General features: G+C 41.1%; 1 protein-coding gene across 1 annotated transcript in view; it reads left to right on the top strand.

Moving 5' to 3' along the window:
• The window catches only part of NUP153 (nucleoporin 153), a 73,933-nt gene that overhangs the window by 14,001 nt on the left and 33,460 nt on the right, over positions 1 to 26,472 (top strand). Inside the window, exons 4-14 of the mRNA XM_049764806.1 lie at positions 4,970 to 5,235; positions 8,562 to 8,810; positions 8,953 to 9,092; positions 9,169 to 9,294; positions 11,103 to 11,219; positions 11,870 to 11,914; positions 12,019 to 12,075; positions 12,793 to 12,939; positions 16,464 to 16,513; positions 16,956 to 17,082; positions 26,287 to 26,421. Coding sequence (XP_049620763.1) covers positions 4,970 to 5,235; positions 8,562 to 8,810; positions 8,953 to 9,092; positions 9,169 to 9,294; positions 11,103 to 11,219; positions 11,870 to 11,914; positions 12,019 to 12,075; positions 12,793 to 12,939; positions 16,464 to 16,513; positions 16,956 to 17,082; positions 26,287 to 26,421 — 1,459 coding nt within the window. The remainder of the gene's footprint in view (positions 1 to 4,969; positions 5,236 to 8,561; positions 8,811 to 8,952; positions 9,093 to 9,168; positions 9,295 to 11,102; positions 11,220 to 11,869; positions 11,915 to 12,018; positions 12,076 to 12,792; positions 12,940 to 16,463; positions 16,514 to 16,955; positions 17,083 to 26,286; positions 26,422 to 26,472) is intronic.

Here is a 26,472-nt window from a genome sequence, read left to right as displayed (position 1 = left end):
CTTCCCGTGTGCCAGCTGCAAGGTCTTCGAGTGCCACCGCGTGCCATGGGTTCGCCACTGAGGTCCTAGGTGATGCTAATGCATCTAAAGCTGATTTGAGGGGCCAATGCCACGGTTAGCATAGTGAGTAGGGCATTTGCCTTTCATGTTGCTGACCTGGGTTCGATCCCCAGCATCCCATATGATCTTCCCCCCTCCCCCCAGCCTGCCAGGGTTAATTTTTGAGCACAGAGTCAGGAGTAACCCCTCAGTGCTGCCAGTTGTAGCCCCCAAAACATAAAAAACCTGATTTGAGGGGCCAGAGCAATAGTACATCAGATAGGGTACTTGTCTTGCACATGGCTGTCTGTTGGATCCCTGGCCTGGAGTGATCCCTGATTGCTGAGCTAGGCCAGGAGAAGCCCCTGGGTATGGTGATGACCCAAAACCAACAAACAAGAAAGACTGATTTGAGACCCTTATTGGCCTTTTGTAATACTGGACATGAACTCTGGATTATAAGATGAAGTAGAGGGAAGTTTGAAAGGATTTAATTCTTATTAAATTTTTGCATTTATTCATAAGGTTACCAGAAGTTAGGGTAGCATGTTCAAGGACACCGTCTTTGATCGTCTTTGATTATTTGTAGTTTTTGCTCCCTCACTAGCATGGCTCATTCTGAACTTTTCCCCAGATCTTTGTATAAAATCCGCATCCTATTTTCTTTCCTTTCTATCATTTTATAGTATGGAGTCACTTATTATAGGTCTATTAAGAGGAGATTCCCTGTCCTCTCCTATTATCAATAATTAATAATTATTAATTAATAATTATCCATAATTTGTGAATTTATTTAAAAGTAGCACTGTTGTATCCATTAGGAATCAGCACAAAACTAATTTTCTTGTACTAAGATGCTGTGCATTAAGATAACAATATTTATTTTATTTTTTATTATATTATTAGATTTGAGGGCCACACACAGTAATATTCAGGGCTTACTCCTGGCTTTACACTCATTGATCACTGGCAGATTTGAGGGACCATATGGGGTACAGGGGATCAAATTTGGTTTGGCCAGGTGTAATGCAAGCACCTAAACTGATCTGACCAAGATTAGGTCATTTTAGTTTAGAAATGAGGTCAAGTTTCTGAACCCTAATATCATTTAAGTGTGTTTTTATGGGTCTTTTTGGGGGGGAAGTGTTTTGTGTTACTTTTGGTTTCTTTTTTTGTCATGCTAATGGTGAAACCCAGGGTTTCACACATCTAAGACAGCTTTATAGTTCAGCCATATTCTTGGTCCTCAAATCTTTCTTAAATTTATATAGGTATGTGGTGGTTAGGCTACATCCAGTTGTGCTTTGGGCTTAGTTTAGGTCTACACCTAATTGTGCTCTGGGTTAACTCAGAGGTGATTTATGGACCATGTACTGTGGATGCAACTTGAACCTTTTGTCCTGCAAAATGTTCACTCAGCTTTTGAGCTCTCCAGCTCTAAACTAACTCTTATTCTCTCCCCTTCCTCTCTCCCCTTTCTTCCTCTTAGTTTCATTTGTGTTTTCTCAGTTGATTTATTCACCTCTCCTCTTTTTCTCCCTCCCCTCTCTTTTCCTCCATTTTTCTTTTTTTTTTTCTCTCTTTCCTCCTTCCCTCCTTCTTTCCTTCCCTCTGTCCCTGTGCTCAGTTTACTCCGTGGGCGGGGGGGGGGGGTGTTAATCCCTTGGTTTAATCCCTTGTGGGAATATACTGGGGATTCAAATTAAACATTGGTCAACTGCTTGTGAGGCAATCCCTTTACCCACTCTACTGTGTCTCAGGCTCCTGTATTGCATCATGAAAGTACTGGTTTCTGATTTCTTGAAATATGGGAGGAAGTAAGTAAATCTGTGTTTCTGTGATTATAAAATTGGATGCAGGTATAGTTAATCTTTATCTCCATAGTAACACAGAAAGAGGGAACATTAGATTTTCATTTTTTTCCCCAGTAATGATTATTTAAGGGCTTTTGACTGCATTTTGTTGCTAGAGAGCTTATATTGTAGATGTATTTATGACTCCTGTTTGGAGAATACAAGGAAGAATACATATTTCCCAGTTATTTATCAAGGGCCGTTTTGAGTTTGCTTTTCAAGGTTGCTTTATTTTGCCTTGACTGTATTTTTTGTATGTACTAATTTGTTCTTTTCCTTGTGTGATTTTTCTCTGAAATCCTGCTGTTATTTTAAGAAGAAAACCGTTGCCGAAAATTGATTTACCTCATCCTAGTTTCTAGCTGCTTGTTTTTATCATTACTTTTAAAAAAAGACTAGTTAAGGGCTGCAGCAATAGCATAGTGGTAAGGCTTTTAGCCTTGCATGCAGCCAATACAGGGCAAACCTCAGTTTGAATTCCGGCATCCCATATGGTTCCCTATGCCTGGTGCCTGCCAGGACTGACTTCTGAGCTCAGAGCCAAGAGTAACCCCTGAGCATCACTGGTGTGACCCAACTCCCCCCCCCCCCCAAAAAAAAAAAAAAAGACTAGTAAAATTAATCAATATGCTTCTGTTAGAATCTGAACATTTCAAAAAAAATTTTTTTTTCTTTTTGGATTTTGGGTCACACCCAGCAGCACTCAGGGGTCACTCCTGGCTCCACGCTCAGAAATCGCTCCTGGCAGACTCGGGGGACCACATGGGATGCTGGGATTCAAACCACCTTTCTTCTTCATACAAGGCAAACACCCTACTTCCATGCTATCTCTCCAGCCCCTGAACATTTCAAGTTTTGTTTTTGTTTTTGGGTCACACCCGGCAGCACTCAGGTTTCTCCTGGCTCTATGCTCAGAAATCGCTTCTGGCAGGCTCAGGGGACATATGGGATGCTGGGATTCGAACCACCGTCCTTTTGCATGAAAGGCAAACGCCTTACCTCCATGCTATCTCTCCGGCCCCAACATTTCAAAATTCTAACACTTTTATTTGACGTTGTAGTAGTGATGTTAGTAGGGAGGGATTTTTTTTTGGTAGAGTAAATCAAAATGCTTAATTTCAACCTATGGATCCTAAAGCCCATGCTTTTATTCCTCTCTCAGTATATAGTAGTTGTGTTTGTGCTTTGGGTGTGTTACTGAACTTTATCATCTTTTGTCATCTATAAAATGGGATGATTAATACCAGTAAAATTTTTGGGAAGATTAGATTTATATAACTGCTTATAATTGTGCCTGGCACAAAGCAAGCAACAATAAATGTTAATAATAGTTATAATAAAATACATTTTTCCATTAACATTTACCATAATAGATCTAACTCCAAAGTTTCAGAAAGCATTTACTATAAAAAAGTTTTATCAACTTAAAACTTTAAATCCTTATGCTATTTCTTGAGCTTATTGGATTATGTCTTCTTTGTTTCTGGTCTTTAAAAATATCTTTTTTTGGGACCAGAGCCATAGTACAATGGGTAGGGTGCTTATTGCCTTCTTGCCTACCTGCTTTTGATCCCCAGCAATCCATGTTCTCCCTGAGTGCAGAGGACCCCCCAAAGTAACTAGGGGAAAACTAAAAAGAAAATCTTTCTTTTTGAGGGGAGAACAGGTTAAGTCACACCTGGCAGCACTCAGGGGCTTTTCTGACTTTGTCCTAAGAAATGACCCCTGGCAGAGCTCAGAACCATATATGTAGAGCTGAAACCAGAGATAGCACAGCAAATGATAGGGCGTTTGACTTGCATAATGCTGACCCGGGACAGACCTGGGTACGATCCTCAATATCCCATATGGTTCCCTGTGCCTGCCAGGATTGATTTCTGAGTGCAGAGCCAGGAGTAATCCCTGAGTGCCACTGGGTGTAGCCCAAATATAAAAAAAACCAAAAGCATACGTAGTGTTGAAGATTTAAACCAGGCTTGGCTGGAGCGGTGTCCAAGCAGTAAGGCATCTTCTGCTTTGCCCACACTAGCGTAGGACAGACTGAGGTTCCATGTCCCGGTGTCCCATATGGTCCCCCAAGCTAGGAGTGATTTCTGAGCACATAGCCAGGAGTAAACCCTAAGTGTTACCAGATGTGACCCAAAACCCCAAAAAAACCAACCCAATAAACAGGATTACAGCCACCTCAAGTCTCTTTCATGCAAGCCAATGCCATATCTCCTGTACTGTCTCTTTGGCTTCCAAAAAATCTTTTTGAGGTTCTTAAGGTGGTTTTTCTGTTTTTTTTTTTTTTTTTTTTTTGTTCGTTTTTGTTTTTGGGCCACATAAAGTTGTAGTAAAACCCATTGAGACAATTATGAGTTATTTTATTTATTTTAAACTTTATTGATTGATAGGTTTGGGGCCACACCTCATGCTGTTCAGGGGGTTATTCCTGGCTGTACACTCAGAAATTGCCCTTGCAGGCTGGGGGCCCATGTGGGATACTGGGTCGGCAGAATGCAAGGCAAATGCTGTACTGCTGTGCTATCTCTCTGGCCCCTGTTTTCTGGTCTTTGAGCCACACCCAGCAAGCACTCAGGGATTGATTCTGGCTCTGCACTCAGAAATCACTCCTGTTTAGATCGGGACCATGTGGATGGAGGGAATTGAACATGGGATGGCTGGGTAAAAGACAAACTACCCTGTTCTTATTTATTTATTTATTTATTTTGGTTTTGGGCTACACCCGGTGGTTCTCAGAGGTCACTCCTGACTTTGTGCTCAGAAATCACCCCTGGCAGGTTTGGGGTACCATATGAGATGTGGGGAATCGAACCCCGGTGCGTCCTGGGTCAGCTGCGTGTAAGGCAAACACAGTACTGCTATGTTATGGGACCATATGAGATGCAGGGAATCAAACCCAGGTGCATCCTGGGTCAGCTGAGTGTAAGGCAAACACCCTACTGCTGTGTTATCACTCTGGCCCTAGTTTATTACTTTCTATAGAATTTGTCGAGTCACTAGCATTAACAACTGAGTTTTAGGACATTTTGTTGGAAGCAGTTTGTTTTGCTTGTTTGGACTTTTTTTTAGAGATGCTTTTCTGAACCCCCTTTATGTTTTTCTTCACAACAGGGCATTCTTAGTAGAGTTACAGAATCTGTTAAGAACATTGTGCCAGGATGGCTGCAAAGATACTTCAATAAGAATGAAGATGTATGTAACTGTTCAACAGATACAAGAGAGGTAGCACAGTGGTCGGAAAATAGAGAAGGTGACCACCTCGTCTATGCTGATGAGGAGAACTCAAATATTCATGATGGGAGAATCACTCCTGAGCCAACAGTCAGTAATACGGAAGGTAAGTAGAATGTCTATATTTCCTTCGGTTTGAGGTTTTCATGACTTAGATATAGATAGTGGTGTGGGATACCTATCCAGGAAATTCTGGGGGCTAATCCTAGTGATTCTAAGACAATCAGCTGGTGGTTCAGTGCTAGAGTTCTAGACCAGTGATCGGCAACCTGCGGCTCACGAGCCACAAGTTGCTCTTTACACTTTTAATTTGGCTCTTCTGTGTGCCGGGTGGCCACTCCAAAAGTCAGGACTCCGTGCGCGTCCTGTGTGCAGGAGCGATTTCTGAGCATAGAGCCAGGAGTAACCCTTGAGCGCTGCCAAAAAAAAATGTGGCTCTCAAAATAAATTTCAGTCATGGTTTTGGCCAGATTTGTCTCAGTTGAAAAAAAAGGTTGCCGACCACTGTTTTAGGATATGATGGTGCTTGGGGGCTTGAGGCTGCACTAGTGGTGTTCAAGGGACCTTGTGTCAGGCATTCACACATCCACACTGAGCCAGGTGCAAGTGGTGCTCTGTATATTCCTTTACCCCTATACTACCTTTCCTACTATAGATTTGCCTTTTTTTTTTTTTTTGGTTTTTGGGTCATACCCAGCAGCACTCGGGTTACTCCTGGCTCTCTGCTCAGAAATCGCTCCTGGCAGGCTCAGGGGATCAGATGGGATGCCGGGATTTGAACCACCAACCTTCTGCATGCAAGGCAAACGCCTTACCTCCATACTATCTCTCCAGCCCCTAGATTTGCTTTTTTGTTTTGTTTTGGAGTCACCCCTGATGGCTCAGAGACTGGTATCAGCCGAGAGTAATTTCTAGGAGGGAGAGCTGCCTTATTGTGGGCTGAGTGTTTGTCTGGTCTGCTTGCAGGATGCTCAGATTCAATTCCTAGTCTCGCTGGTGAGCAGGCATATGCATGCCACCACACAGACACATTCCCCACCATACACTCACCTATTCCTGCGTATGACCCTAAAAATCCCAAAAGTAAACCCAAAAGAAATTCCATCTACTGGTGTTAACTTTAGTTGTGAATTGCCAATTGTTAGCTGTGGTTTTTGGAAAATAATCTGTTTCTTTCCTGGACCTTCAGATTGTTTTTAAAAAAGTGAAAATAAAGTCCTTGGAATAAATTCCTGTGCCGAGGGAGCTGTATATAAATATTAACTGTTGCAGTGAGAGTTTGATAATGTTTTTCACAAGACATGAAGTTGGACATAATAAAGAACAGTTAACTTTATATCCTCTCTGTAGCAAACTCAGTGGGTGGGTGGTTTCCTTAGTCTTAGAATTAAGTGACCCTGCATTTTAAAGACTTGAGAACTTCTTTCTTACAGCATTTTTATGGGGCTTAAATAGCTTCAGTACAGCCCATGAATGGTGTCATAATTAGTAATATAACTCCGTATTTCAATTTACATATATTTATAGTTTTTTGAGATACATTTCACATGCCATAGAAGTCACTTATTTATAGGGCCAGAGAAATAACTAGTATAGCAGCTAGGGTGTTTGCATGTGCAGTATTGGGTTCAAACTCCCGCATCCCGGATGGCTTCCTGAGCACCTGCGGAAGTAATTTGTGAGTACAAAGCCAGGAGTAATCCCTGAGCATTGCTGGGTGGGGCCCCAAAACATGTTGAGGCATTATCTGATAGATGTCTTGAACTACTACTTCCATGTCAGTCTTTTCTGGGCATTAGAGACTTCATATGGGCTCTAGCATACATACAGTTTAGAATTAATCTGAATTTATGTGTGAGATGAATAGAGCAATTTTCATTTTCTATCTGTGAAATTTTGTACATTTGTTTTTGGGCCATAGCTGGTGATGCTCAGGGGTTACTTTTGGTTCTGCACTCAGGAATTAATTGTGAGTGCTCAGTGACAATATGGACGTTGGGTATCAAACCTGGGTCAGCCTTGTGCAAGGCAAGGGGGCCATATGTATTGTCAGGATTTGAACCACCATCTATCCTAGATCGGCTGTGTGCAAGGCAAACGTCCCAGCGCTCTGCTATCTCCCCGGCTGCTGCTTTTCATTTTTATTTATTTATTTATTTATTTATTTATTTATTTATTTATTTATTTATTTATTTATTTTTGTGGTTTTTGGGTCACATCCAGCAGTGCTCAGGGGTTACTCCTGGCTCCATGCTCAGAAATTGCTCCTGGCAGGCACAGGGGAGCATATGGGACGCCGGGATTCGAACCGATGACCTTCTGCATGAAAGGCAAACGCCTTTCCTCCATGTTATCTCTCCGGCCCCTGCTTTTCATTTTTAAGGAAAGAACCATACTGTTCTCCAGTGATACTAATAGCACAGGGTTTCCAATTTTACCATATTCTTGCTGGTTTTGTTTTTCTGATAACTTTGGCCCTAATGGGTATCACTATGTTTTTTTATTGCGTCTTTTTTGATGATTAGTTATGTTGGGCACCTTTTCATATTTGTTGGCTTTTGCATATTTATTAAAAACACACAAACACACACTTTTACTCTTCCTCTCAAAACTGTCTCTTGCCCAAAGTTTTTAAATTCAATATAGTCCCATGTCTGTTTTCATTTTTTTGCTTGTAATATCCAGCAAATCATTGTTAGGACTTCCTTCAGAGTTGTAGAGTTTTAGGGTACATCTTGGGGTATGTGCTTTTTTTGTAACCAGCAACCCAGCAATGAGCAGGGATTACTCTTTGCTCTGTACTCTTGTGCAGAACTCTGCAGTTCTTGTGGGACCATATGGAATTCTGGAGACCTAATCTAGCTCACCCTCATGCAAAGCAAATGCTCTACTTGTCCTATTGTTCCGACCCTCTTTACTCCAGCTTAAATTTATGTCTGTAGTATATAGACACTCACACACACACAGTATATAATATAGAGTCAAGTATCATGCTTTTGCCTGTTTTTTTTCCAAAACTGTTGAAGTTGAAGAGAATATCCTTTCCCCATTGGGTGGTCATGATGACAGATGATCTGCTAACATAAATGAGTTTATTTCGGACTTTTTTCTTGTTGATTTATTGTGGTTATGCCAGTACTGCACTTTCTTTTTGATTGCTTTGTTTTGGGGTCAGTTGGTGACGCTCAGGGGTTACTCCTGGTTCTGTGCTCAGAAATTGCTCCTGGCAGGCTCAGAGGACCATATGGGATGTCGAGGATCAAACCCGCGTCCATCCCAAGTCAGCCATGTGCAAGGCAAATGCTCTACCGATGTGCTATTGCTCCGGCTCCTTATGCAGCATTTTTTTTCCTTACATGTTGGTGTTTATTTTGTGTGTAATAATGTTTCAGAAATTCTGTATTCATAGTATTATGCTTTTTCCCTTCCTAGAGCCCTCAACAACCAGTACTGCTTCAAATTATCCAGATGTATTAACAAGGCCTTCTCTACATCGGAGCCATTTGAATTTCTCTATGTTGGAATCTCCGGCATTACACTGTCAGCCCTCTACGTCCTCGGCATTCCCAATTGGCAGTTCTGGTTTTTCCCTTGTGAAAGAAATTAAAGATTCTACCTCTCAGCATGATGATGATAACATCTCAACGACTAGTGGGTTTTCTTCAAGAGCGTCTGATAAAGGTATTATTTTTGGCATTTAGTAGTAAAATTAAATTTTATGAAAGCTTTCCCTGGTTTTGTTGTAGTTTATATTTTCTACTTCTGAAGTTGTAGCATCCTGTAATTAGTGCTCTTACTAAGCATTATGTATTTTTTGTTGCAGACATCGCTGTGACAAAGAACACTTCAGTGCCACCTCTGTGGTCCCCAGAGGCTGAACGTTCTCATTCACTGTCACAGCACACTGCCACCAGCTCAAAGAAACCAGCATTCAATTTGTCTGCTTTTGGGACGCTCTCCCCTGTGAGTACTGATTAAATTGGATCGCATCACATTAGTTTTGAGTGTATTGCTTATAGTTTATCTTGTGTTTCTGTAGTCTCTTGGGAACTCAACCCTTAAAACAAGTCAGCTTGGAGATTCTCCCTTTTATCCTGGAAAAACAACTTACGGAGGGGCCGCAGCTGCTCTGAGACAGCCTAAACTGCGGAACTCACCATACCAGGTTGGTCTGAATAAAGGAAAACTCTGAATCTTGAAAATACCTAACGACTGAGATGAAACACCTTAATGTGTTCTTTTAGTCCTTAATAAATGATAGATTGTAAAATAGTAAGTTCTTTCCATTTAGGTGACTATGAATGTAATTTTAGACCACTAGGGGCATTTTATGTTAGTGGGGGCTTTTGTTCTGTTTGCTTTTTATGGATAGAGAGACTTTACTTGGAAGCAAGAAAAGAACTTACGAAGTATGTTTAGCCTAAGCATATGCACAGAGATCTGGTTTTACGCTGTAAAAATTAGCATAACATCTGCATAACATTTCTTTGGGGGGAAAAGAAGTCATGCATATTATGAGGGGGAAAGGTAGCTATGTGCAGCTCAGGAAGTAGAATCACCATATGAAGTAGTGTATCACATGTGTAGAAACTGGTAGAGGAACTTTATCAGGAGAGACAGATCAAGGAGGGCTCTTGTGTGTCGTCTCCACTGTCAAGTATTGTCCAGCTAAGGGTCTGGGGACCTTACCTGAGCAGAAGTATTTTTAAAACTTTCTTGGTCCAGTCAAAGCCCAAAGAGTATAATAATGTGACAGCTTATGAAAATTTATTGAGTTACTAAATGGGGGACTGTACTGAGTACTTGGGATAGAATTGGGCCAGCTGTGTGCAAGGAAAACCTCTCTCCCTGTACTCTTGGCTCTGGCTGGACCCTATTTGAGTATATTTCTTATTAATTTAGTTTTTCGTTTGTTTTTTGTTGAAGTAGAGGGTCCTCCTAGTAGTGCCCAGCAAGCAGGCTGGTAATGAGTCTGAAGGCCCAAGAACACAATGCTGGTTGGGCCCTACTTTGCCAAGGGTACACAAGTCACCTAGCAGTGCTCTGGGGCCGCCAGGCCTATCCCAGGGCTGCCAGGGGAACCAGAGAGTCCCATGGGTTGAACCAGGTTGACTATATGTAAGGCATGCTGTTTTTGTCTGTGTGGCTCCATTTTTTTTTTTGTAATTTGAATGAATATTAAGTACAGAGGCTGGAGCCGGTGGGTGCTTGCCTTAATGTATGGTTGACTTGGGGTCAATCCCCGGCATCCTATATGGTTCCCTGATCCTTGCCAGTAGTGATTCTGAGCACAGAGCAGAAATGACCCCTGAGCACACCAGTTGTTGCCCCAAACAACAAAAGAATTAAGTATAAAGGATAAATACATCAAGACAAAGCTGTAACTTGGTTTTTTCCCTGTGTTGTTTGCGCCCCACCCCTTTTTTTGGACCGTACCCAACAGTTGTTACGGCTTAATCCTGGTGACCAAATGGAGTGCCAGGGATCGAACCCATGTCAACTGTGTACAGAACAAACACCCTACCCACTTCAGCCAAATAAGGCTAGAACTTTTTGCCTGCTACTTCATTTTCCTATTTTAACATAGTAGAATCTGTTGACATCGAACATTGAAAATATTCTTTGAGAGCCCAGCATTTGATCAACATGTCTCCTATACAGTTGAAACCAAATGTGGTGGGCAAATTAGAAGCTTTGCTAGTTATTTAACAGAGGAAAGCAAAACTATCTTGCAGGTGTTTAGAGAGTAGAGTGTGCTGTCTTGTCTTTTTTTTTTTGGTAAACATAATCTGTCAGGTGGAGAGGGATAAAGAAAAAATGTTAACCATAAGCTTAATGTCATCTCCCAGAGATAAGTTGATGTTAAGACATTAATCTCATTTTTAACATTAACATCTATTTTCAAATCTCTTTTGTTGCCTCTGTACTTCAGAATTTATGGCTTTAACAAATAATACAAACTTGACTTTGCAGGCACCAGTCAGAAGGCAGATGAAAGCTAAGCAACTCAATGCGCAGTCCTATGGGGTGACCAGTACAACAGCCCGGAGAATATTGCAGTCTTTAGAGAAGATGTCCAGCCCGCTAGCGGTAAGTGCTCCCCAACCCTCACTCAAAAACATTTCATATGGCACTGACTGATTAGGGGAGGGCATTTGGGCCACATTTGCTGGTGCTCCGGCCCTATTCCTGAATCTGTGTCTGGGAGTCACCCTGAGCAGTACTCAAGGGATCATCTGGTGCCAGGGATTCCAACTGGGATCAGGGATACAAGGCAAAGGCCATAGCCCCTGTACTTTTTTTTCTGGACTTGCTAGTAGAATTTTTTTTCTTTGATTTTGGTCCACATCCAGTGGTGCTCAGGGCTCTCCCCTGGCTCTGTGCTCAAAAAACATTTCTGGAAGTCATGGGGTACCATGTGAGGTGCTGGGGACGCAGTCCAGATACTGTTTCTCTTGCTCCTCATTTTTTTCTTCTAAAATCATAATCAAGCGGGGCCGGAGCAATAGCACAGCAGTAGGGCATTTGCCTTGCAAGTGGCCGATCCAGGATGGACCTCGGTTCAATTGCTGGCGTACCATATGGTCCCCCGAGCCAGGACCAATTTCTGAGCGCATAGCTAGGATTAACCCCGGAGGGTCACTGGGTGTGACTCCCTAAACAACCCCCCCAAATTGTAATCAAGCATAGTAAAACTATTTAATGAAAAGCCTTAAGTAATAATATTTCATTATTAACAGGATGCAAAAAGAATTCCATCTGTTGTTTCTTCTCCCTTCAATTCAGTAAGTTGTCTTCTAAGCCTTTTGAGGAAATTTTGTAAATAAGCAAGTAGACTTCTTTTCTGTTTCGCCTGTTTTACAAGAGTATTTTTGATTTTTTTTTTTAGCCCCTTGATAGGAGTGTGATTGATGCCACCACAGATTTTCAGGCCAAAAGAGAAAAGGTAAGACTTCAGCTTTATAAGTATTAGTAGTTGTATTTTTGTTCTGTTTTGTTTGTTTTGTTTCTGGATCACAACCAGCGGTGCTCTGGGGTTACTCCTGGTTTTACGCTCAGAAATTACTTCTGGCAGGCTTTAAGGGACCATATGGGATGCAGGGATTCGAACCACTGACCCTCTGCATGAAAGGCAAATGCCTTACCTCCATGCTATCTCTCTGACCCCTATATTTAGATATTTTATAAGATTAAAATGCTAGGTTTATCTGGAAGTATTACTTTTTTTTTTTTTTTTTTTAAGAAAATTGAGAGTTGCTGGGCAAATAAGTAAATATGCTTTGAACACATTTGTCCCATTAGAACTCTTGATTTAAATGTAGGGCAATGCTTTTCAACTTCTGATCGTAGGTCTGGTGTCAGTGCACAGAATATATCTGCTGGTATGCAGAAATGTGATTGCCATTTAACACATTACATCTGGATGGCTTTTACAGTATCAATAAATATTACTACTTATATTATAAATGGTTTTTATCTTGGTGTTCCATGAAATATTTCTCCTGCTTTTACTGGTCCTCAGTTGTAAAAAGATTTGAAAACCACTGCTTTGGGAAGTACTCTTTCATAGTGTCTGGGTTACATTAGCTATTGTCTGTTTTTTAAGATGTGCATCACTGATAAACATGAAATTAAAAGTTGTCCTTGACTTTTGTTCCATAAGGTGGATTCTCATTACCCTCCTGTTCAGAGACTCTTGACCCCTAAACCATTGTCCATAGCAACAAATAGAACGGTTTATTTTAAACCATCTCTGACCCCATCTGGTGAATTAAAGAAGACTAATCAAAGAATAGATAAAAAGCACAGTGTGAGTATGTGTGTTTTTACTAGTGTTTTAAGTATTGATTAAAATGAGTGAGAGGTAACAAACGACAAATACTCTATTGTGAGTGAGCATAATTATGGATAAAGTAAAGTTTGTGAATTGATGATTGAAAATCAGTTTGCTTTTAAAATGGTGAGTACCTTAACTTCTGAATTAGTGTTTATTAAGCATTAGTGTGCACTTCTTTAGGTTAATTCTTGCTGACTTGATCTCTGTGGTTTGTGCCTGGTATCCGATGCTATTGTCAGACAGAGCAAGATCTGTTTTAGATAATACCTGTTCTCTAGGAATGGTAGACATCTGGAGTATTTCATTTTTGTGTAAATTAATTCCAGTACATTTTTTGGTTATATTTAATCTGATATCTTGCCCATATTTAGATGTGACTTAAAGATGCTCTTTTGAGCTAGAATTCAAGCCTTTTTTTTTTTGGTTTTTGGTTTTTGGCCCACACCCAGTGACTCATTCCTTCTGGCTATGGCTCAGAAATCGTTCCTGGCTTGGGGGACCATATGGGACTTCAGGGGATCGATTAAATTGCAGTCCATCCTAAGTCAGCACTAGAAAGGCAAGGCAAACACCCTACTGTTGTGCCACTGCTCTGGACCCTCAAGCCATATATTACACTTTCGGTTTGTCTCTCTAATCTCCAAACTTTAACCCTCCCTTTATCATGGAAATTTATTTTTTATTTGAGGGACACATTCATTAGTCCCCAGGGGCTATACTAAGCTCAGTGCTTTAAGATTCCTTCTGGTATTTCATCCCACTGAAGTGCTGCAGATCAAACCCCTGGCCTCCCGAAGGCAGAGCATTCACTCAACTCAATTGAACTGTCTATCTCTTCAAATAACTCTTCAAATAACTGCCTTGATGTCATTTACCTTTTTATTTTTATTTTTGTTTTGGGGTTTTTTTTGGGGGGGCACACCCAGTGACACTCAGGGGTTACTCCTTGCTATGCGCTAAGAAATCACTTGGGGGACCACATGGGATGCTGGGGATCGAACTCAGGTCCATCATGGGTCAGTCTTGTGCAAGGCAAATGCCCTACCGCTGCACTATTGCTCCGGGCCCCCATTTACCTTTTTTTTTTTCTTAAAAAAAAAAATACTTTGGCAGTGGTTTCTAGGCCATACCCATCAATTCTGTCAGGGTAAGCACTCTTGGCTCTGCACTCAAGAAATTACTCCTGGCAGTGCCACAGGGGATGCTGGGGTTTGAACCCAGGTTGGCTGAGTGGCTAGGCCAGCTTTTTTTTGTTTGTTTGTTTGTTTTGTTTTGTTGTTTTTTTGTTTTTGTTTTTGGGTCACACCCAGCAGTACTCTGGGGTTACTCCTGGCTGTCTGCTCAGAAATAGCTCCTGGCAGGCACGGGGGACCATATGGGACACCGGGATTCGAACCAACCACCTTTGGTCCTGGATCGGCTGCTTGCAAGGCAAATGCCGCTGTGCTATCTCTTCGGGCCCTAGGCCAGCATTTTACCTGCTCTCTCCAACCCATTCCTTTTTATGGCTGGATATTTTATTACTTTGATAGACCAGGTATTGTTTTTCCATTTTTCAGATTTGGGGTGGGGTGTTGTTTATTGTGTTGCTACTTCCATTTTTCTAAGGAATGGAATTGTACAAGCATGTCACTAAAAAATTTTTTTTAAAGATTGGTTCTGTTTTCTCTTTTTTTTGGGGGGGGGGGGAATTGGGGTTGGCTCACACCCAGCAGTGTTTAAGCCTTACTCCTGGCTCTGCATTCAGGAATTACTCTTGGCAGTACTGGGGGAACCACATGGAATTGAATGTGGATTGGCCTGCAAGGCAAACACCATACCCACTGTGTTTATTGCTCAGCCCCCCCCCCCCCTTTTTTTGGTAACAAATATTTATTAGCAATAAAAAAAAGAAAAACTGTGAAACAAACCATGTGGAGGCAGATTTGATGGGCCAGCTGAAAACAGGCATTTGTGCAAGGGGCCTCAGCTACCTTGCTGGGCTGGGGGCTGGGGTGTGCTCAGGGTGTGGGGATCCAGTTGGGAAGGATCTGTGAACAGAGACAGGGAGGTGAGAGTAGAACTCCTGGCACATATTTCCCTTTCTTCCCAGAGCTTCTACTATCTCTTTTCCAGAAAGGAGAACCTCGGTCTTATCCTTTTGGCTATGTTTAAAACCTGGTGGGTGGGTGTGTGGGGTGGTCAGGGAAGGCATGGTTAAGTCATAAGCGGTGGTGCTCAGGGATAACTGTGCTCAAGGATTTCTCCTAGTAGGACCTGAGGTATCAGTGATCAAACGTGTCAGCCCCTTTTCTTTTGTCTTAAATGTTTTGTTTTTCTGAGTTTATTGTTGTATGTCCTTTATTGTTTTGGTTTTTTTCTTTTGCTACAAATAAATTTTTTTTTTTTTTTTTTGGTTTTTGGTTTTGGGAGTTCACACCTGGCAAGTACTCAGGGGTTACTTCTGACTCCACGCTTAGAAATCGCTCCTGGCAGGCCCCGGGGGACCATGGGATGCCAGGATTTGAACCAGTGGCCTTACCTTCATGCTATCTCTTTGGCCCCACAAATAAGTTTCTTTTGAAACTATAGAGCACTTATCAACCAAAAACTTAACTTTAGGACAGTGCATTTATAGAATTGATTCTATTTAGATACTGTCAATTGTCCCAAAAGAAAAAATAAAAACCTAATAAAAAATAATAACCTAATACGACCGTGGTTCGTCCCATATGGTACCCCGAGCCAGGGGTGATTTCTGAGCTCATAGCCAGGAGTAACCCCTGAGTGTCACCACGTGTGACCAAAAAACAAACAAAAATGGATAGAGATCTTGACTTAGTTTTAGCACAGATAGATCTTTTTGGTCCCTCCAATTATTTTAGCTTCACAACTTTGGATTTGTTGTTGTTTTGGGGCTATACCTGGCAGGACTTAGGTTATTCCTGCCTCTGCATTCAGGACATCTGGAGGCTCCTTGAACCATATGGGATGCCAGGGATCAAACCATGGTTGGCTGTGTGTAAAGAAATTACCTTACCTCCTGGACTATTATTGTGGCCCCTCTTGGCATTTCTTAGCAACCAAAAATTCACTTAGGACTCCTTCATTTTGTTAGATTGATTATATATAGTCTTTTATTTATTGCCTTATTTTATTTATTGCCTTATTTTATGGTTACTGTTTGTGGGGGGTGGGCCCCGCCTGGCGATGCTCAAGGATTACTCCTGGCTTGGGGGACCATATGGGACACCAGGGGATCGAACCATGGTCCGTCCTGGGCCAGCTGTGTGCAAGGCAAACGCCTCACCCCTGTGCCACCACTATGGCTCAGTTTACTTTTTTTTTTAAATTACTGCTTTTGGTTTACTATTGATGGCAGGATAGAAATAGTAGTTGCTTATTTTAGGATTTATTCACTAAAACCATGGCATTTCTGATTTCAATTATTAAGACTTGGATACTGTTAAGAAAATTTAAAACAATTAAGCAAATGTGTCATTTTTTTTTTTTCTTAGATTGGATATGAAAAAAATACGACAACAGGGCAAAATAGAGAACGGGAAAGGTAATATCATCTGTACAATTTAACTTATTTTTGGGGAACCACAGTCATTGGTGATTATTCCTTGCTGTGCTCAGGAATCATTCTTGGTGTAGACTTTTGGTACCTTATGGGATGCTGGGGTTTGCACCCAGGTCAATCAGTGCATGGCCCAATCCATGCTGTAGTATTACTCTGACCTTATAGCTTAATTTATTAATTGTGTATTTGATTTCCATATGCATTTTGAAAAATAAAAAAGCCTAAAATATAGAATCTACACATATAAAAAGATTGACTTTTAAAAAACATGTATAGCTTTACAGTTGTTTTGTGTCAGCAGTTCTAGTTTTAGGTGTTCAGTTAATAAGTTGTGAATTTGCTGAGCTATTCACTCATGTGTGTGTGTGTATATATATATATATATATATCACTTAATTTTTCTTTTTCCTTTTTTTTTTCCTAGTAGCTTTTCTTACCCAAATTTCAGTACGCCTGCAGCCAATGGTTTACCTTCTGGAATAAGTAGTGGAGGTGGCAAGATGAGGCGGGAGCGAATACACTTTGCTGCAGCTAAAGTTCCAGAAGAGGAGGTAGGTTTATATATTTTAAGTCTCTGGAAGTTTATTTAAGGCAGGGATGATCTCCTGTTGCAGTGCTTTTCAACCTTTTTGTAAAGGCACACTTTTTTCATGAAGAAAGATCACGAGGCATACCACCATTAGAAAATGTTAAAAAGGGGCCAAAGCGATAGCACCATGGTAAGGAGTTGCCTTGCATGCCGTCAACACAGGACTGACCCCGGTTTAAATCCCGGCATCCCATATGGTCCCCCAAGTCTACCAGGAGCGACTCTTAAGCGCAGAGCCAGGAGTAACTTCTGAGCTCCAGGTGTGACCCAAAAAACAAAAAAGGAAAAGGAAAGGAAAATGTTAGAAAAATTTAACTCTGGGGCCGGAGAGATAGCATGGAGGTAAGGCATTTGCCTTTCATGCAGGAGGTCATCGGTTCGAATCCCGGTGCCCCATATGGTCCCCCATGCCTGCCAGGAGCAATTTCTGAGCCTGGAGCCAGGAATAACCCCTGAGCACTGCCGGTGTGACCCAAAACCCACAAAAACAAACAAACAAAACAAAAAACAAACAAAAAAAAAAAAGAAAAATTTAACTCTGTGACTATATTGACTATATATAAAGTCATTCTCTTGATTAGAAATCAAATTATGGGCCCGGAGAGATAGCACAGCGGTGTTTGCCTTGCAAGCAGCCGATCCAGGACCCAAGGTGGTTGGTTCGAATCCCGGTGCCCCATATGGTCCCCCGTGCCTGCCAGGAGCTATTTCTGAGCAGACAGCCAGGAGTAACCCCTGAGCACCGCCGGGTGTGGCCCCAAAACCAAAAACCAAAAAAAAAAATCAAATTATTTTATAAGTATTTTATAATGATTGGTTTACTTGTGAGCTGAAGCTGATGTTATGGATGAAATTGGAATTTTTCCACGGCACACTAGAGAGTATCTCACAGCACACTAGTGGTTGAAAACTTGCTATCCTATTGAACAGTTCCTTCAAACACATGGGATTAAAGAATGTTGACGAGGATGCTTCTTCAAAATCTCTTAGCAATTGAGATTTTTTTCAACCTGCAGAATAATACTGTATAGTTAGGGTTTTTTTTTTTTTTCCATTTTATCATGCATGATGGTTAATAGCCTCACCTGTTCTTATTTGCAAAATTCATCATCTGAACGGTAACAATTTAATATAATTGCTTTTTTAATTTTATTTGGTTCCACCTGGTGGCACTTGGGTTACTCCTGGCTCTACATTCAGAAAATACTACTTATGGGGCACTGAGGGGAAAAAAAAGAAAATGCTACTGGCAGGCTAAGGACAATATGGGATGTCGGGGATTGCAAATGCCCTACCTCCACGCTATCTCTCGGGCCCCATGGTTTCTACTTATATACCTTTTTGGGGGACTATTTTATAGTAAAATTATTGGAGTGTAGACGAATGATAGTTGTCAATTGTAATACCCCTTTCGTTGTAGTTCTATAATGAGCCATGCCACACCACCATAGGTTTATAAACTTTTTCTTTATTTTTTTATTTTTGTGCCATACCCTCAGATGTTATTCCTAGATCATTTGTGATGGTTCTTAGGTGCATTCCTGAGGTCAAACCCAGGTCAGCACATACCCAACAAATGCCCTACTTGTTATATTGTCTCTCCTGTCCCTTTTATTCATTCCATTATTTGATATAGTAATTAATTTTAAAGTTTTTGCCAATGTCATTAAGGTGAAATGATAAATTTACGTTTTATTGGTATTTTTTTTAAGGGGCTGCACCCACAAATGCTGGGTTCTGGTGCAGTTCTGGTTGGAGCAGTGTTTGTGCCAGGTGGTGCTGGGTCTTGAGGTCTGCAGAACCTCTCATCTGTGCTTGGAGGCTGCCAGGTCTGTGCCCAGTGTTTCTGGGGCGTTGCAATTCTAGGGATTGAACTTGGGGCTTCTCATATAGTAGGAATGTGCTTGACCAAAATTTGAACCGTAACCCTGGACCAGGCTTGTTTCTTTAATCTCTGTGGTCCCTGGACACTATGAAGATACTTCCAAACACAGAGCCAGGAATAACCCCTAATACTGTTTGGCATGGCCCAAACCTTACTCTAAAGAATTTATTCTTCATATGAAAATTTGAGAACAGGGCCCGGAGAGATAGCACAGTGGCGTTTGCCTTGCAAGCAGCCGATCCAGGACCAAAGGTGGTTGGTTCGAATCCTGGTGTCCCATATGGTCCCCCGTGCCTGCCAGGAGCTATTTCTGAGCAGACAGCCAGGAGTAACCCCTGAGCAATGCCGGGTGTGGCCCAAAAACCAAAAAAAAAAAAAAAAAAAAGAAAAAGAAAATTTGAGAACAATGAGGATTAACATTTGTCTATGGATTGCTATATTTAATTCCCATGACAGCTTAGAACTACAGGTTACATTTCATTTTTGGAAGGGGTTTGGGTCATACCCTGATGCAAGCAAGCTTATGCCTGACTCTGGTCAGGGGACCATGTATGGTTCTCTGGGTATCAGACCCAGGTTGGCCTCAAATAATATAGCTCCAGCCCTTCATTTCAAACTTTATATAAATTCAACCTTGCTTGATTATGTATGTTTTGATATATATAATTTGGCGGGGGCTCATCCTTTGATGCTTCATCTGGTTTATTCCTGGCTCAACACCTCAGGAATCACTCCTGACAGTGTTTGGGGAGCCATATTGGGGTACCAGGGAATCAAACCCAGGTCAGCTATGTGTAAGCAGGTAGGTGTCCTACCTGCTGTACTATCACTCCAGCCCTAGTGCTTTTCTTTCTAATTAAAATTTGATTTGTGACTTCCTCTTTGACCCAGGAGCTTTTAGAAGTTTATGTTTAGTTTAAGTTAAGGGAAGGTGGTCTTCAGTAACGTTTTGTTACATTACCATGTTGTCACGTTTTGATAGAAATTATACATGTGTTGGTTTTCTTCATCTGTTGTTATTTTACTTTGCAGGTTTATTTTGAGCGAGTTCTTTTTCAGTTTGTAAACTACCCTTTACACAATTGCCACTTCTACTTATTAGAGTAATGATTTCTTTTCTTTTTTTTAGAGTAACGATTTCTTTACCAGCATACTTTTAAGTATTATAGTATTTTTTTTAAAACAACAAGCTTTTATTTGTCATATATGTTACGTACTTTTACATTTAAGAAATGGATTTTTGGGGCCAGATTGGTGGTGCTAGAGGTAAGGTGTCTGCCTTGCGAGCGCTAGCCTAGTACGGACCTCGGTTTGATCCCTCAGCATCCTATATGGTCCCCCCAAGCCAGGAGTGATTTCTGAGCACATAGCTAAGAGTAGCCCCCCGAGTGTCAAATGGGTGTGGCCCCCCCAAAAGACAAAACAAAGAAACAAAAAAATAAATTGGGGTTGGGGCAGTAGTGCACTGGGTAGGGCATTTATTCACCTTGCACATGGCCTACCTGGGTTCTATCTCTGGCATCTCATATGGTCCCCTGTGCACCACCAGGAATGTTCCCATTGCACCACTGGGTGTGACCCAAAACAAACAAAAAAGAAGTGGATTTGTCTTTTCTCCGGAAAAAAGTATCTGATTATTATTGGGGTCACTTTTGTGTTTTTCAGTAAAATTTGCACCTTCACCACCTTCATTTTTGTTGTTGATGTTACTGTTTTTTATTTTACTTTTTGTTTTGAGAAAATTATTAGCTTGGTTTAGTTTGCAAAAGGACAGATATGTGAATTTTTCATCTGTCCGTTTCTTTAAAGATTTTTTTATTTGGACCATGATTGGAGGTTCTCAGGAGTTGCTCCTGGCTCTGCACTCAAGTGTCATTCTTAGCAGGGCTCAGGACCATAAGGGATATGAGTGATAAAACTCAGTTTGGCTGCACGCCAGGCAAACACCCTACTTGCTTGCTTTCACTCTGACTCCTCATTTTTTAATTTTGCTTGTGGTGCTTAGTGGTCACTGGTTATGCTGGGGGACCCTACAGTTCCAGGGATCAAACCCAGCACCTTCTTTATTTTAGGTGGGGTGAGCCCTATACCTAAACCTAGTGGTACTCAGGGTTGATTCCTGACTGCTCAAGAAGTGACCGGCCTGTATACAGGGTATGTCTATTAGTATTAGGGCTGCAGGGCTAAGATCCATATGCAAAGTCTATGCTTTATCTCCTTATATTTTCTAGAGAGTCCTTTCATTACTTACAGAGAAAACCTCTGAGATCTATAATTGGAGTCATGTTGCTATGTGTATATTTTTTGTACAGCTTATTGTCATTCTTCATAGTTAAGACATTTATGGAGTTCAAATTTTATTTACCTTTCTTATTCCTGGTGCACTGCTAGGAACTTTATGGAGATAGGTGCTTAATCATCTCTGGAACACCCTCTTTCTCCATTCATTCTGGCCATCTGCCAACAGCCAGTTTCACATCCCAGAAAGCTTCACCCAGCTCAGTCTGTTCCTAGCTTTGTTCCACTCCGGAATTATAGTCTCCACATTTTTTTTTTTGTTTGTTTTGTTTTTGGGCCACACCCTGTGACGCTCAGGGGTTACTCCTGGGTATGTGCTCAGAAGTTGCTCCTGGCTTGGGGGACCATATGGGACACCGGGGGATCGAACCGCGGTCCGTCCAAGGTTAGCGCAGGCACCTTACCTTTAGCGCCACCGCCCGGCCCTAGTCTCCACATTTTTGAAGGAAAATTTCTCATGAAATGTAACTATTTTGTTACTCTGAGACTTACACTATTGCTACTAATCAGTTATTGGTAAATTTTCTGTCACTATTCAGGTTACTGTATGACTTATTTTGTAATATAATTCTTAGCTTTTACTTGACTTTTGAAATTTCAAAGATTTGTGTGTGTTAATAATAACCACTGGCATTTTGTGTATTCTCATCATTTTTTTTTTGTTTATTTTTTTGTTCGTTTGTTTGTTGGTTGGTTGGTTGGTTTTTTGGGCCACACCCGTTTGATGCTCAGGGGTTATTCCTGGCTAAGTGCTCAGAAATCACCCCTGGCTTGGGGGGACCATATGGGACGCCAAGGGATCGAACTGCGGTCCTTCCTTGCAAGCGCTAGCCAAGGAAGGACCGCAGTTCGATCCCTTGGTGTCCCATTCTCATCATTCTTGAATTTATTGTATTTTATTTTTTTGAACACCCAGTGGTGTTCAGGAGCAACTCCCATGCTTTGCTCTGTTGTCCCTAGGAGAGTTATGCTGTGTCAAGGAATCAGATACCCAGTCCCTGACCCTTTCCCCATAATTAAAAGCATACATTCTCAGCTTGTCCGGCCCTCATTCCTGTTTTTATAATGAAGACTCTTAATGACACACAGGACAGAGAAGTAGTATAGAAGACAAGTTTTGGGGATGTAATTGGTAAAGTATAGTTAAGTATATACTTAACTAGTGAATAACCTTTGTCAAAGGAGCTTCCTTATTTATAAAAACAGGGATAAGTAGAATGATTACGTCTTCATCTTTATTTATGTCTCAATGTTAGAAGTGTGGTATTTAATAACTTCAAATTTTAAGTTTTAGTATGAGATCGTATACTCAATTTTAGTTTTTAATGAATAGTGTGTTCTTTGTACAGTCTTGGCCACTAATTTAGTACTAAGTAGTTCAATTCTTTTAACCCTTTTAAAAATTGGACCAGGGCCGGGCGGTGGCGCTAGAGGTAAGGTGCCTGCCTTGCCTGCGCTAGCCTTGGACGGACCGCGGTTTGATCCCCCGGTGTCCCATATGGTCCCCCAAGCCAGGAGCAACTTCTGAGCACATAGCCAGGAGTAACCCCTGAGCGTTACCGGGTGTGGCCCAAAAACCAAAAAAAAAAAAATATTGGACCATCAGAGGCTGGAGCGATAACGCAGTAGGGCGTTCGCCTTGCACGCAGCTGACTCAGGACGGACCCCAGCGTATGAAGGAGTGATTTCTGAGTGCATAGCCAGGAGTAACTCATGAGTGTCATCGGGTGTGGCCCAAAATTCAAAAAAAAAATTGGAATGTCATTGTCATATATCATTTATAGCGGACCCAAATTACATAAAGCACTTATACATATAAATACTTTCTAACAGTTTGTCTTTTTTTTAACATTAACCTTTGGGTAGCAGATGTCCTAAGTTTTGTGATGTCTTAATTTATTATCTTTTCCACTGTTGTTTTTTATTCTTTTTGTCCCCCAAAAACTTGCAGGATGCAAAAGAATTTTTCTGTTATGTTCTGGAAGATTTATAAGAACTTACATTTTATTTCTGATTTGGGAGGGTTGAGCCATTCTGGGAAGTTCTTGGGGACCATACATATACTGAGGATCAATCTGGTATCAGCTGCATGCAAAGCAAGTGTCTTAGCCCCTGTATTATCTCTTTGGCCCCTGGTTTCTTCTTTAGATCTCAAGGATTATGTATACTTTTGCTTCTCACATTTGAGGCCCTCAAGTTGTTCACTTCAGTGCCTCTTTTTATTGTATAAATATCTGGGAAATTTTGGTTTTGGTTTTTGGATTGTTTCCATCAGTGCTCTGGGTTATACTTCTAGTTCTTATCTCTTCTGGGTTTATTTGTAGTGCGCAATGAAGGTGGTATTGGGAATCAAGTATGATCCTTGAATACATGTGCTCAATTTATTGAGCTCACTTTCTGACAAGGAAAACTCTTTTAGTTTGAAATCTCCCTGTTCTTACTTAATGTTAAAATATTTTTCATACATTTACTTTTGTGTCTGTTTGTTTGTTTCTTTCTTTCTTTATTGGTTTTGGGCCACATCCGGCGATGCTTAGGGATTACTTCTGGCTCTGTGCTCCTGGCAGGCTTGGGAGACCATATGGGATGCTGGAGATCGAACCTGGGCCCATCTTGGTTGACCGTGTGCAAGGCAAATGCCCTACCACTATAGTATTGTCCCGCCCCTTTGTCTTTATATTTAAAGCAAGTCTCTCAGTATATAGTTGGCCTGCCATTTTAACTATATTATTTGTCTTAACTGGAATATTGATTTATAAATAATATAATTTATTATTTAGGGGGCATGACACCTGTATAGTGTTTGGGGGATCATGTGGGATGGACAGGCAGAATATATACATGTTAGCATTGTGAGCCATTTCCAGCCCTAATTAATTATGGATAATATATCAAGAGCTACGTTTTTCTTTTTCTTTCTTGCCTTTTTTTTTTTTTTTTTTTTTTTGGTTTTTGGGTCATACCCGGCAGTGCTCAGGGATTACTCCTGGGTCTATGCTCAGAAATCGCTCACGGCAGGTTCAGGGAACCATATGGGATGCCAGGATTCGAACCACCGGCCTTCTGCATGCAAGGCAAATGCCCTACCTCCATGCTATCTCTCTGGCTTTGATTTTTCCCCACTTTTCCTCAATAACTATTAATTGTTCAGTTTCTCTATGTTGAAACTTTTTTTTTTTGGTTTTTGGGCCACACCCTGTGACGCTCAGGGGTTACTCCTGGCTATGCGCTCAGAAGTTGCTCCTGGCTTCTTGGGGGACCATATGGGACGCCGGGGAATCGAACCGCGGTCCGTCCTAGGCTAGCACAGGCAAGGCAGGCACCTTACCTCCAGCGCCACCGCCCGGCCCAATATGTTGAAACTTTTAAAAAATCTTTTTCGGGGGCCAGAGAGAATATTTTATATATATTGGAATATTATGTACACATATTTTATGCTCATATACTTATATATCTGGCCCTGATTTTTTTGACTTCTAGCTCTCCAAAGTGGTGTTAGCTGGTGGTACTTGGAATCATATATTTAGATGTGCTATAAACACATAGCATGCAGTTTTGCCCTATATGGTTTGATTATATTAAAAGAGAAGAAGTATTTGTTCACATCTTCTGTTTCTTCCAGAAATTATAGTTGCTATTTCATTTCCTTTCATGTTGAAGAATTTATTGAGCAAATCTTAGGCCATTCTTGTTTGTTTTTTTTTGGGGGGGGGCCCACATCCAGTGGCACTTGGGTTACTCCAACAGGCTTGTACCATACGGGATGCTGGGGATCGAAACTGGGTCTGTTCTTGGTTGGCCACGTGCAAGGCAAAAGCCCTACTACCACTGTGCTCTCACTCCAACCCCTATCTGGAAGCTTTTTAAATTTTCTTTATGGTGCATGCTAGTTTACATTTTTTCTGACATTAGTTATATATGATTTGTTGAATGACATCATTTGAGTTCATTCAGATTGAACTGTTAGTTGGCAGAGGTGGCAGCTGTTGAAACTGGTGCTTGTTGTCTGTTTTAAACATCGATACAGATCTATCAGATTTGGATAGTTTATATACACACTTCAAGGGACCCTCTGTGGGTCTTCATTCTTTGTTGCTTCCTCTGCTGATTCTTCTATCTAGTCGTCCTCTGATTCTTGAAGTTGATTTGTTCTTGTCTCTTGGAAATTAACCACTGAAAGCAACTCAAAAGTGAATGGAATCATACTCAGTGCCCTTCCTTTCAGGTGTTTTCTCTCTGCAATTCTGCTTCATTTTGTTGCTTACCACTGTTTTCAGATACTTGCTCTTTTTGAGTTTTGTTTTGGGCCACACCTAGCAATGCTCAGGGACCACAATTCCCACGGCATACCTGGGATCTGAGCCAGGCTTCCTGCATGCAAAGTCTGTGGCTTCCCGCCGTGAGCTCTCTCCACCTCTTGGATTTGAGCTATCCAGTTTTACAATTGCCACCATGAAGAGTATGAAGTTCTTTTACTTGTAGAAGCAGGAGTTCTTTCTACTTAAATATCTGGATCATTTGAGAATTGAGATGGTCTTTGACTTAGTGACATTCATGTTTATTAATAAAAGTTAGTGTTTCATTAATACTACATTTATAATTTTTACTATTTCAAAAATTAGGAAATTGCTGCTGGGTACAAGTGGGGTTGAGTCCCATGGCTTTCTGGATAGCCATAGTTGGGATTCAATTTTTGTTCAGCTATTTTGATTTTGATTGAAGTCCACATTAACACTCATGAAGTGTCTCTTTTTGGGGGGGGGACTTAGAGGGGGGTCTTTACTCTTCACTCAGGAATTGCTCCTGGCAGTGCTCTCTGGTCAGCCTTGTGCAAGGCAAATGTCCTCCCTGTTATACTATCACTGGTTTATTTTATATTTACCTCTGACTAAATCATTTCTATCTGAAAATAAGTAGAGCTGTAAGAATGACACGAAACACGAAACGAACCCTTACTTATATATCTTTATGTTTTTATTTTAGGAAATGGAAGTACCAGTATTACCGAAAATCTCCCTGCCCATCACTAGTTCTTCACTCCCTACCTTCAACTTCAGTTCATCTGTGATCACAACTTCTTCTTCACCCATTGCTTCTTCACAGTCATTAACAAACAAGGTACCTAGCACAAGGGATTTTATTTGTTCTTAATTTATAGGGGTGGAGGAT

This window comes from Suncus etruscus, chromosome 18 (genome assembly GCF_024139225.1).
Source record: "Suncus etruscus isolate mSunEtr1 chromosome 18, mSunEtr1.pri.cur, whole genome shotgun sequence".
In the NCBI taxonomy this organism is placed as follows: Eukaryota; Metazoa; Chordata; class Mammalia; order Eulipotyphla; family Soricidae; genus Suncus; species Suncus etruscus.
This window is presented reverse-complemented; position numbering and strand designations above follow the sequence as displayed.